This window comes from Phasianus colchicus, chromosome 1 (assembly GCF_987193195.1).
Source record: "Phasianus colchicus chromosome 1, bPhaCol1.hap1.1, whole genome shotgun sequence".
NCBI classification, from domain to species: domain Eukaryota; kingdom Metazoa; phylum Chordata; class Aves; order Galliformes; family Phasianidae; genus Phasianus; species Phasianus colchicus.
Window position 1 is genome coordinate 97,123,874 of NC_143436.1, and position 12,388 is coordinate 97,136,261.

The following is a 12,388-nucleotide window of genomic DNA, read 5'->3' on the forward strand; positions in this document are numbered from 1 at the left end:
AACCAATGGACAATTGGAAAATGACAAGCTTAGATGCTGCCTGAAAAGAGAACATAATGCAGAAAGACTGAATACTAGCACAAGCTGAGATCTGTACAATTTAGAGGGTTATTCTGATTAAGCAGACACAAAGAGAATGAAGTGCTAACAAAGAAGTTGAAATATGAAAGCAGTGGAAACCAGAACTGGTATGAGAACCCTGCTGTAGAAGCTGATCATGCAGAATGCGAGAAATATCTCCACAGACTGGTTAGTTAAATTAAAATCAGATATCAAATGTTTCTTGAGTGGAATTAGGAGACTGAATCCAATATCCAGGGAGAATTTTGAGAGATTAACAAAAGAACGAAAGAGATACCAAAAAATGAAGGGCATTTGAAACTGAGAAACATCAATCCATAATTCCAACTGAAGTAGGATAACATTAACTCAGAAAACTCAAAATTAACCTTATATATGATTGTAATTAAGATCTCATAACTATGCTGAAAAAAAAGTATATGTTTAACTGCAAAGACTACTATTTAAAGTATAAATGTTTATCTGTTTGTTACAAAGAAGAGATGAAACCAAAGCTAAACAAACAAAAAGAAATGAATATTACTGAGGTGATGTAATAACATGAAGTAAAACATTCTTACTAAGTAGTAATGAATCATAGAATCTTTTGAGTTGGAAAGGACCTTTATAGGTCTTTGAATGTCTCCAAGAACGGGGCATCCACCTCATCTTTGAGCAACCTACCAGAGCCTCACCATCCTTATTGTAAAAAAATTCTTCCTTATGTCCAATTTAAATCTCCCCTCTTTTAGTTTGAAACCATTTCTCCTTGTCCTGTCACCACAGACTCTGCTAAAGAGTCTGTTCTCTTCTTTCTTACAGCTCCCCTTTAGACACTGAAAAGCTGCTATGAAGTCTTCCCATAGGCTTCTCTTCTCCAGTCTGAACAATCCGAGCTCTCTCAGCCTGTCCTCACAGGGGAGGTGTTCCATGAGGACACCAGATCATAGTAATACTTCAGTAACATGAAAGCAAAAAGCAGCCATTAGCTAGAGCTTTCATGCTGCTAGAATGTGATTTTGGTTCTGTATGCTAAGTGCAAATAGCATTCCTATCAAGAGCACTTAGTGGAATTTGACAATCTGAACTGGCTTTTTAGTAGTTTAGATTTCAGATTACTTTTGATCTTTAAAGATGTGTTGTTATTTAAAGCTCCTGATACCGTAAGAGGGCAAAGGTAAGACCTAAAAAGACAATCACAATGAATAATACATTTCTTAAAACAAACTGACAGAAAAAAAAAAGCCAACAAAAACAAAACTCCCTAACCATAAATTAATTAAAGGATATACTAATGGATTCATGGAATGTTTGCTGTAATTTTCAAGGTTATATCCTTTATTCTTCCTAAGTAATTAATTAACAGTTGAATCTGCAAAACTATGCTTTAATTAAAGAACTGACATGCTGCTGAGATTCAGCAACTGTGCAACATAGCAGAGCCTTGGAAAGCTCAAAGACAGGGATAAAAACTTGCTTAATCTCAACTGCCATTGTCTGACCTACATGTAAAGACTATATAGATTAGTGATAATTAAGAAATGTATTGGATGTTTGCAATCCCCACTTTATACCTATACTGGAAGGAAAACTAGGTACACGTCACCCTTGACAATTGCCATGTCTGTTTCCCTGCAGGCTCCAGCTAACACTATGTGGTGGTCTCTGGCCAATCTGAGAGCCACAATAGAGGGAAGAATTTGAACCAGTGCTTCAAAGAAAGAACCTTATTCCTACAGTTTAGCATCTCAGTTTGTTTTTGCAAGTAAAAGTAAAATATGAGAAAATGAAAATTGTTGTAGTGCATTACATGAGTAGTCAGTTCTTGAATGTTCTTTTGTACAAAACTTTGATTTCTTTTTGAACTTTGTACAGAAACCATTATAAGAATCGTAACTAGTTATTGCACAGCACTGCTATGCAACATTTTAAAGTATACACAACTTAATCATGAATATCCTTTGGAAGACTAATTTAAAGTGTTCTGTTCTTGGTGGCAACTGGGTGCCAGACACATGTCTCGGACACCGCTCCTTTTAGATCGATTACTGTACCCCATAAGAGCAGTTATTACCATCCACCCCTTCTTCCTATCTCCACTGGCAACTGCTATCTTTGTATGGATGTCAGACAAATATACAAAGAAGCATTCATCTACTGCGACAACTTTTATTGTTTCGAGTGCCCTTTTTGCCTCTAGGTAGAAGACTAAATGGCAATGTCCTCAGAGCCAAATTTGGCCCTAGAGTCTCAGTCAAACTGTGTCGGAATAGATGATCGCAGTAATATATACCTTTGTGTCTTTGAGCAGGCAGAAAAAGTCACACCTCAGTTGTAAACTTGAACATGAACGAATACAAATAGAATGGTTATCAATTTCTCAATTTACAAGGTATTAAATATAGCACTTGGGGCTACTTGAAGAATTTAACTTCCTGACGTTCAAGGATACTTGGATGCAAGTCTGGATACTGTGTTATTTCTGCTTACAATCTTGCAAGCAAAGGTTAAGAAAGGGTCTCTGTCTCCAAGGAGCTAGAAGTCACAGCAATATTTCTACTGTTTACATAAATTGCTAATGCCAATTTATAAATCCCTCTCTTGTGTCTATGCCAAACAGCTAATAATGGCACTCTGAACCTGTTGAGCTTTCCGATAATTAAAAAAACCAAACAGACTGTGCTCAAAATGAAGCTCCTGTTTCCTATGGTAGTATATTCAAAGACTGCAGGGATTTCCCCCTTCCTTCCTCTTCAGCAGCAGGCAACCTCTCCAAAATAGCTGGAAGCCTCAAACAGCAGTACGAGTAAAATGCTAGCTATTGTGAAAAACAAGTTACTGGCTCTTGATTAACAGCTGGATTTGCTCCCCTTTTAGCATGCCCAACCAGATAACTATGGGAATGGCAAGGACAGTTTGCAAAAGAAAACATAATGTGCATAGCATGATGTCAGAAATAGGATAGAGTTATTAAACTTTGGTTTAACGCAGACAAGGGAATCACTGCTACATAGACAGTTCTGAAGCATGTAACAGGTTTTCAGTCCTGACGGAGACTGAAGAAATCGCAGACGCTGAGGGAGAAAAAAAAAGAAATCCTATTGTAAGCTGGTTATGACAGGTAGCTCTGATGTTTAATGCCATTTATTTCACAAAACAAACAGAAACTACTCAGGCCTTCTGATGAGGTAAATTATGTAACAATTTCACAGAATCCTAGAATCGTTTAAGAGGCCTTTGAAGGTCATCTAGTTTAACTCTTTGTAATGAACAGGGACACCTACCAGATCAGGTTGCTCAGAGTCCTGTCCAGCCTAAACCTGAATGTCCCTAGGGACAGGGCTGCCACCACCTCTTTGTGCAACCAGTTCCAGTGCCTCATTGTAAAAAACTAAACTCTTATTGTAAAAACCTTCTTTCTTATACCCAGTCTAAGTCTCCCCTCATTTAGTTTGAAATAATTTCCACTCGGCCTATCACAACAGACCCTGCTAAAGTGTCTGCCCCTTTGCTTTTCACAGCCCCCTTTTAGATACTGAAAGGCTGCTCTCAGGTCTCCCCAGAGGCATCTCTTCTCCAGGCTAAACAGCCCCAACTCTCTCAACCTGTCCTCACAGAGGAGATATTCCATTCTTTGGATCATTTCTGTGGCCTTCCTCTGGATACTCTCCAACAGGATGTCTCTCTTGTACTGAGGACTCCACATCTGGATACACTGTTCCAGGTAAGATCTCAGCAGTGTAGAGTAGAGGGGCAGGATCACCTCCCTCAACCAGCTGACCACCCTTCTTTTGATGCACCCCAGGATACAGTTGGCTTTCTGGGCTGTGAGGGCCCAATGCTGGCTCATGTCTAGGTTCCCATCCATCAGTACCCCCAAGTCCTTTTCTGCAGGGCTGCCCTCCATTCCTTCACTGCCATTTTGTAGTGATAGAGGGGGTTGCCCTGACCCAGGTACAAGACCTTGAACACAGCTTCACTGAACCTCATGAGGTTGACCAGGGTCCAGTGCTCAAGGCTGTCTAGGTCCCTCTAGATGGCATCCTGTCCCTCGGATGTGCTGACCACACCACACAGCTTGGCATCTTCTGCAAACTTGCTGAGGGTGCACTCAATCCTACTGTTATTGATGCCATGGATGAAGATATTAAACACTCATCCCAGTTCTGACCCCTGAGGGACACCACTTACCACTGATCTCCATCCAGACACTGAGCCACTGATTCTTGGGACAGAGAACAATTTCTGTTCTCCGTACAAAAGGAGAAAAGTACTTGGATTTTTGTGTGCATGGTTACAAACTGCTGCAAGGAAGGAAATACAGCGTAGTTAAATGAATACCATTTGATGAAACAAATAATTTTGAAAACTGTCACTGCAGCCAATTTTTGGAGAAGCTATAAATGAACTGCTGCAGTTTGTTACAGGCTGTCACCTGGCAGCAGAATAGGAAGCCACTCTAAATCCAGAGTAAGCCAAGGCAGGGCAGACGAGTTACAAACCAAGGACAGACAGAAATCTTGGAGAAGGTTGTGGAAGCAATGTCAAGTACCCTAGTGCTGGGAAGTTTATAACCTGTGGCTAAACAGCATTCAAAAAGAGGCCCGTAAATACACACTGTCAGTATGTGTATTAACAAAGCAATACTGCTGTACTGCTGGACGCTGGCCTACAGCCACGGTCAGGCTGGCAAAGAGTTGCCTTGGATATCTGGAGGCCTATCCAAAAATGAGACACGCTGATTGATACTGTGCCCTTCGTAATCTATCTGTGCTATTCAGCTGCCTTAGGATCCACTAAACTCACTCTACTCTGTTCAAGCCTCCTCTGGCCCCCCGAGAACCAACATTCCGCCAAACACACGCAGCGTTTTATGAGAGCTCACGGATGCCGTCAGAGCCGCGCCGCTGCGCTCGGCTGCGAGCTGCCCAGCGCCCCACCGAGCGGCGGAGGAATTTTTCGCAGCACTCGCACCCCGTACCCCTTACAGGGAGCCCGGGAATCGCCACCCGCAGCCCCAGCCTCCCACCCTGCACAAGGCCGCGAGGCAAATCGGCGGGTGGGGAGTGGCGGCGGAGGCGGGCGGCTCCAGGTCCCGGGGCTGCCCCCGCCGGTGGGCGGCGCCGGACGGTGAGAGGCAGTGGGCTCCTCGCCCGCCCCGCTCCGAGACCCCCCCGCTCTCCCTCCCCCTGCCTGGAGGTATATAGCGGCCGTGCCCGGCGCCACCGAGCCGTGGCGGCAAGATGGCCGTCTCCGGCGTGCAAGGCCCGCAGGCGCCCAAGCTATCGGAGCTGCTGGAGCGGGACCCCTACCTGGCCCCCTTCGAGCAGGACTTCCAGCGCAGGTACAGGCCCCGGCATAGCGGCGGACTAGACCTGCGCCACAAGCTGCGGGCTGGCAGGCGACGGCCGCCCGCCTCCGGGGGCGCAGGATCGGGCGGGGGGCGGCGGATGCACCCCTCCCCGCGGCAGTGGGCTGTCCCTGCGCCGGCGCGGCTCTGCTTCCGGCCCCGGCGAGGATAAGGCGATTCGCACCGCTCTGAGGGTGGTGGGGTTTTTTCAGCCGGTGCGGTCTCTCTGGAGGGACGGGGGACGCTTGCGCGGGTACCCCAAGCGATGGAGGTGGCCGGGCTGTCCCGTCCCGTCGCCGGTGGTCTCTCTGGTGGCCGCAGCGCGTCTTTTGGCGTCTCGCTCGTGCCCCTTGGGACCGCCTGAAAGTGGTAGCGCTTCTCCATGCAGCCGGGGCGGGGATGGCTCGATCGCGAGCTCCTGCGTGTTGGGGGTGGGGAAGAAATGTGTTCTACGGTTGTGGACGTAGTTTGTAAGGCCGCTGTTGCTAATTAAATGTTCTTGTAGTCCAGTTGTGGTAACTTGTAAATAAACTTAGTCTGGGCCTCTTTCTTTCTGGTGTATTCCTTCCTTCCAGCTCAGGTGTTGGTCAGGCTTGCAGCAGACAGAGCACCGTACTGGTGCAGGTCTCCCCCCCGATGTCCCTATTGCCTTTTCACGTCCTGCTCAGCTGTCACTAAATCCCCATTAGCAGCTTTTGAACGGGATTTTGGGTCTTCCCTGCTACACCTCAATGGTTTCCATTTTGTTAGCAGTCCCTTAATAAGCAAAAGTGTGATGGCCTGTGCCCTCAAAGTCTGGAAAAACCTCCATATGAGGCAGGGAGGCAGTTTGAGGTTTTATCATTATTTTAGCTTTTTTTTTTTTTTTTTTTCCTTCTTTTTTCTCCTTGCTGTGTTACAAATAGCATGTTTGGTTTAGGGCTGCTAGGTGTCCTTTGGCTTCTGGCAGAGTTACTGGCACAGCTAGGTCTTGTAAAATGGGATTAAGAATTGAGTAAACTGCTAGGTTAGCTTATAGCACACTTTCTCCAGCTGTAATCACTTAATGACTGAATAACGGAGTGTTTTGAGCAGTGATTCCTGGCAGATTTCTGTTTACAGCAGTGCTGTAAGACACCTGATTCTTTCAGTAGGATGCCTGTGTGTAGGAAGTATGACTAGACAGCTCTGACTTAATAAAACTGCTTGTTAAAGCAGTTTGGAAGCCCAGATGCGCCTGCCATCTAAATTGTAGAGACCAGAGTTTTTGCATGATTGTGCTGAAACAGTGAGTTTGCAGAACTGTTGTATTTTTTTTTAGGTTTATCCATCTTGCATACAGAACTTCAGATGATTCTGTTTGTCTATTCTGTTACTGTCTTCTGAAACTCAAGCCATTCCTTAACAATGAAGTTATTGTGGAAATCTGTAAGCTCATAATTTCTTTTGAAAGAGAAACAATTTCTGTGACAACCTGTTATAAATGAAATGTTTTACTCAAAGCTCAGTCAGTCCAGCTGTTTATGCTATGGGAGAGAATGCTCGGGGGTAGGAGGCAGACCAAAGTGCCTGTTGGTGTCCATGCAATACTCATCCCAGCTCCACAAACTGTGACTCATAGTGTATTTAATAGCTCCAGGTGTGCTTTTTATCAATTGCTCTTGCATCAAGAATGCTGGGGAGGAAGGAGTTTCCTAGCCTGACTGTTACTTGTGTAAAGAACTGGTTCTTTGGAGTGTCCTGGAGCTTCAGTGTGTTGGTTTAACTCTGCTCTCAGATTCTTGTGCTGCAAAAGGTGAATGACTGCTCAATTCTGCTATGTCTTAAGATCCTGAGCAGTGTGTAGTTTTGTAATCTTTGTTCCAGGCTCAGGAATCCTAATATGTTCAACTGGTTGTTAGAAGGTGACCTATGTGTCTGTGCCATGTTTTCTGTGATCCTTCCCTTGTGAGATGGGAATTAGAACTGAGAGCAGTCCTTGAGTTGCATACTGTATGGATTAATACTATGGTTAATACAGTTACATAATGATACTGTATTCATGTAACTAATCCTTCATGTGAAAGTGTGAAGAAAAATAAAACCTGGCAAGCTGTCCAGAGGCAGAAGTGTATTTACTTTTGAAGCTTCAACTGTGTGTACAAAATAAAGTTGCACATAGTCTTGAATCTTAGTAACATTTTTATGCCTCTGAAAGGGTAGCAGTTATTTTAAGTGGTTGCTTAAATTTTGATCCTGCAATTGCAGGGCATATTATTGAGAAAACCAGTGGATTATATCCTAAATAAAGAAGGAAAGGTGGTGATGAGGCAGCTAGTAGTATGTACTGCTAAGTAATACTATTAATTGATCAACTGTTAACTGCTTGCCTTGTGGTCATAGCTAGGGAGGAAGGGCTAATTCTTAGTGTGTATTGTAAAAATAGCAATCTTTTCAATGTAGGAAAATTGTGCAGACATGATACAACTCAGCTCCTAGATGTTGAAGTTCACTGTTCCTTGTGAACCATCTTCCTACCTGTGCTGCTGATTCTGTCTCCTCTCTTCCTCAGTGGTGTTATTTTCCACTTGAACAGTTTAAACAACAATAATACAGATAGCTTTCCAGCTCACAGGCTTGAATTGTTCCTGGCAAAGGGGGCAAGACAGATGTGCTTGGCACTTTGCAGAAAGTGAAAATACCTGAAGAGCTTTTCTTGCTTAGTTAGGAAAGCAAGAAGTGAAACAGACTTAGTGAAATGCAGTGTGTGAATACTTTCTGTGTAGTAGTCTAAATTTCTTTATAAAGTGTACAATGATGTTGAATTCAATATTAAACAAAAAAAAAAAAAAAACATGGGAAATCTTGTGGCTTACAGCTGTGTGTAACCTAGAAAAATAAAAACTGGAGTTTTTGACAAAATTAAAGTTTAAAAAAAACAACAACCACCATGTTGTTTCTCAAATATGGTTATGGTGATATTTATCTTACTGTATTTTGTGCATGAACACAAAAATAGTCCTTCCTTTGCCTTGCTTACTAACAGAAGACGAGAGGGGGAAGAAAAAGATTTGAGCTCTATTCCTGGCTGTGACATCAGCAAGCTGTTGACTCACCCTTTGGGCTTGAGTCTGCTTGCTATTTATCCATAGTGTCATCTTAGCCTGGATTATTGCTAGTGGAAAATTTCATAACTTTTTCTTCATGGTTTTTAAAAGACACACAGTTAACTTCATAATGATGACTCTTTCTCCTACTCAGAACAGGACTATTTCTGGTGGTGGATCATGTTGTGCTGTATTTTTGAAGATGCATTTTCTCAACCTCTTTGGGCAGCTTGTCCCAGTGTTTGGCTACCCTGACTAAATATTTCTGTCTTAATTCTGTAACTTCCCTTGCTACAGTTTTGTCCTTTGTCTCAGCTCTCTTTCTGTGTGCTGTGGGGGTGAGCTTGGCCCATTCTTTTCTCTTGACATTTCCCTTTCTACCTGTCCCTTTGGTATCTGGGGACTGTAAGTTAACATCTGCCACCACACCTCCCCAAAGTTAGCTTTTTCTTCTTTAGTCAGAAGAAACCACCTCCCATGATTCAGAAATAGTTGCCTAACATGACTTTAAGATTGTACCTGTGTAATTGAAATGATCATAGATGATATAAGTTTTTCACATCTATTTGGACATTAATCATAGAATCATTAACGTTAGACTAGAATCATCTAGTCTAGTCCAACTGCCAACCCATCACCACCATGTCCCCTAACGATGTCTCTCAGTGCCACATCTACCTTTTTCTTGAACAACTCCAGAGACTGTGACTCTGGAGCAGCTTGTTCCAATGCCTCACTGTTCTTCCTGGGAAGATGTGTTTCCTAATATCCAGCTGTGAAGTTCATTGCTAAAAGGAATGTCTTCTGCTTATGTAATGTGTTCTGCCTCTGAATTCTTTCAAGCTGTTCTGGTAGTTAGATGAAATGAGGCCAGTCATGGGTGGTACAGCTAGGATAAGATGTATTTCGTACACAATTTTGCATACAGCCATTTATATGTACTTGCTGCAGACACTCTTGATATCATTGTTCTTTTGTTTATGCAGAAGTTACATTGTGTTTGAGGGGGCTTTAAGACCTGATAAACAGACATTGTCAAAGCTATCTGCTAGGGTTTTGCTTAAAGTTGTTGGCACTGGAGTCTAAGCAAGCCTTGATGTTACGATCTGTATGCAGAATTCTTCTTTCAAGCTATGTTCTGCCACATTAGTAGTCTGTGGTCTCTGAACTAGTGTTCTGCAGTGTTTCTCAGGTGACCTCATCAAAATTTTTATTGCTAAGTGCTGTTTGCTCTTGCATTCAGAACTCTTTATAGGTAAAATTGCTTAATTGCTGCTGTAAGTAGCTACAAATGAAAAGTGTCTAAAATGAACTAAGCTACATCTTTCTGTGTAGGGCTTTGCCACAGCCTTGGACACTTGTGTGGGTGGGCTTTCAGTGGACACAACTGGTCTTCACAAGTCTTTACAAAAAATTATTCTGCAAGTGTTACCTTCTTCATTTTGCTTGACTTCTAGGCTTTGCTTCTTTTTACTTTGAGCTAAGAAAGGTGGAGGAGGCGAAGTCTATCAGAACCATGAGTTAACACCATTTAGTAACATTACAAGTAGATGCTGTCTGTACCCCTTCATTGGAGACTGGATGCTTAAACTGTTCCAGCTTGCCTTAGTATGTGGGTCAGAAATTTCTACCTGACCATCACATCCCAAATCTTGATATGTGATCATGCATCTGTAAAACATGGAAGTGTTATGAAACGCTTTTAATTACAGTCTGAGAGCTTCTATAAGAACTAAGTGTTTCTGTGAAGGGGAGCTACCTAAAACGTGTTTCAGGTCGTTGCTAAGTCATCAGCATGGAAAATGGGCTACCATGGTTAAATGGATAGATTATAGGAAGAATTGTGCTTCTGATCTTTTTTTTTTTTTTTTTTTTTTTTTTTTGCCATGCATAATCATTTCATTGCAAGTGGTGTTTCAGGGTAGGGCAGATAGAAATCTGTAATTCTTTATTTCTGCAAATACCTGAATTTGGTGCTGAGTTATATTGGGATGTTTTCTTACGAAAAAAATCATTTCAGTGTATTTAGTGAGCCCTTCAGCTTTGACCTAAAGGCATTTGGTTTAACAGCTGAAACAAGAATATACTTAAAAATAAAAAAATGAAAAAAATCTTAATAGAAAAAACCCCAAGTGATAGCCTTTGCATAGGATACCACTGCTCTAAATTGTTTGACCATCTGTGATACGTTTTCCCACAAGTATTTTGTTAACTCCCAAGTGTTATTTAGTCTAAAGACTTTGTATAATTTAGTGTGTATTTTTAGTCTTTTTACCTCTTAGTACATAATTGGCTCAATTAAAACCATTAATGCCTGTGGTGTAATTGCATTTTATGGAGTTACAAACTGGAATCAGAAAGTGCTGCCCATTAGAATTTTTTTTGTTGTTACAGCGTGCATGGCTTATTATATTTTACCAGCCTTTGTAACTGTTTCAGCATCTATTAACTATATTGTCCTCATTGAAAAATTGTTATTGAATAGTTCAATGTATACAGTAAATGAGTAAAAATGTACTGCTGCATAGATTTAGTCTTTATCTTGACTAAAGCTTCAGAAAGGACATTGGTTTGTTCAGCTAGGTGAAACACCTGGCATAGTGCTTGGCAAGGGTTATGAGAGAAGGGGATTGTCCCACTTCTTTTAAAGCGTTCCTGAGTTTTTAGTCAAGAAGACTGGATCTACTTAGTGGCTTCAGTAGCTGGATCGATTGAGAAGGTATCTGTCAACTGGCTCATAGGTCTCTGGTGGCATTCCTTGATCCCTTTACAAGGGAAATACTTGCCATTCTCCTCTTGTATCTATCTACTATGAGGTTATGGATGCTTTATTATGGTTTTGTCAATTTTCTTCTAATTCCAGAGACTCACGGTAGTGAGTACTCCAAGTTTTGAAAATGAAAAAGTATAAAACTAGGTTTGATAGTACTGAGAGAGAAGGCATCCATTGGAGTCTACGTAAAGTTAGGGAATGATAGCTGAAAGAGTGCCTCAGATAGCATCCTCGTCAGGGATAATAGTGGGAGTGAGGTGGAAATTTGGATAAGCTCTGTCAGAATTTACACAATGACTTCTTGCCTTTTCTGTAGGGATTGATTATGCAACTCTGGGGAAAAAGAAAGGGTTTGCCACCTGTGTTTTCTCACAGCCTGAAGAGATAGTTTAGTAAACTTAAACCAGAAGCAGGGCCACTGGATTAGTGAGTATTTTTAAAGAGTTGGGATGAGCATAACATGGGTGAGAGCCACAAACCTAGGTCTCAATATTATTGACTAAAACTAGAAATTGAGAGATTCCTGAAGGAAATACTGTACTAAATTGATGTTAGGAAATTGATGCCATTATGCTTAGAGCTAGAATTGACACATTGGCACCTACTGACCGCAAAACCAAGTGTAATTTTTTTTGCCTTTTTGCCATAGTTGGCATCAAAAGATTCAGGCTGTCTATTGGCTTAATAGCTGCTAGGTTTAGAAAAAGGCAGGAGAGAGAATTAGATACAGATACTAGATTTTGTTAGCAGGGCAGTTGCCTCTATATTTTAATTAGAGCTAAGTACTCTTTGAAAAACTGATTGGAGGCCCCCTCAATTCTGCTACTTAGCATTATGTTCAAAAAAGTTGGATGGATTCCGAGAATTTGGCCAGAATTCTGAAACTATAAAGCACGTGACCAGGAGTCTAATTACTGTCTCATTGTAATAGTGAGAAATAGCTTTGTCATGTTGAATACTTCACATTCAAGTGTTTATGCATGCTTTTTTACTACTCCTAAACTATAAATAAAGTGTTCTTATTCTGAAGGATCCTCTTAAATTGACAGCCTATCTCATGAAGATGCATTTCCTTTCCATTCAATATTTATGTATACATACTTTCCTATCTTCTCTGCCTCCCTGTTACCTTCTACTTAC

General features: G+C 41.9%; 2 protein-coding genes across 9 annotated transcripts in view; one reads left to right on the forward strand and one right to left on the reverse strand.

Annotated features, from left to right (window-relative positions):
* The window catches only part of LOC149919892 (uncharacterized), a 29,725-nt gene extending 23,922 nt beyond the window's left edge, over positions 1-5,803 (reverse strand). For 4 of the 6 annotated variants that reach the window (XM_090121039.1, XM_090121021.1, XM_090121029.1 and 1 more), the window contains exon 1: positions 5,373-5,803. In XM_090121039.1, the coding sequence (XP_089977165.1) occupies positions 5,373-5,794 (422 nt within the window). In that variant the 5' untranslated portion in view covers positions 5,795-5,803. Of the gene's footprint in view, positions 1-2,039; positions 4,365-5,372 lie in introns of those variants that run through there. The other 2 variants (XM_090121035.1, XM_090121034.1) reach the window with 2 other exon arrangements.
* The window catches only part of GBE1 (1,4-alpha-glucan branching enzyme 1), a 157,840-nt gene continuing 150,343 nt past the window's right edge, over positions 4,892-12,388 (forward strand). Inside the window, exon 1 of one of the 3 annotated variants that reach the window (XM_090121009.1) lies at positions 4,892-5,404. In XM_090121009.1, the coding sequence (XP_089977135.1) occupies positions 4,948-5,404 (457 nt within the window). In that variant the 5' untranslated portion in view covers positions 4,892-4,947. The remainder of the gene's footprint in view (positions 5,405-12,388) is intronic. The other 2 variants (XM_090121012.1, XM_090121017.1) reach the window with 2 other exon arrangements.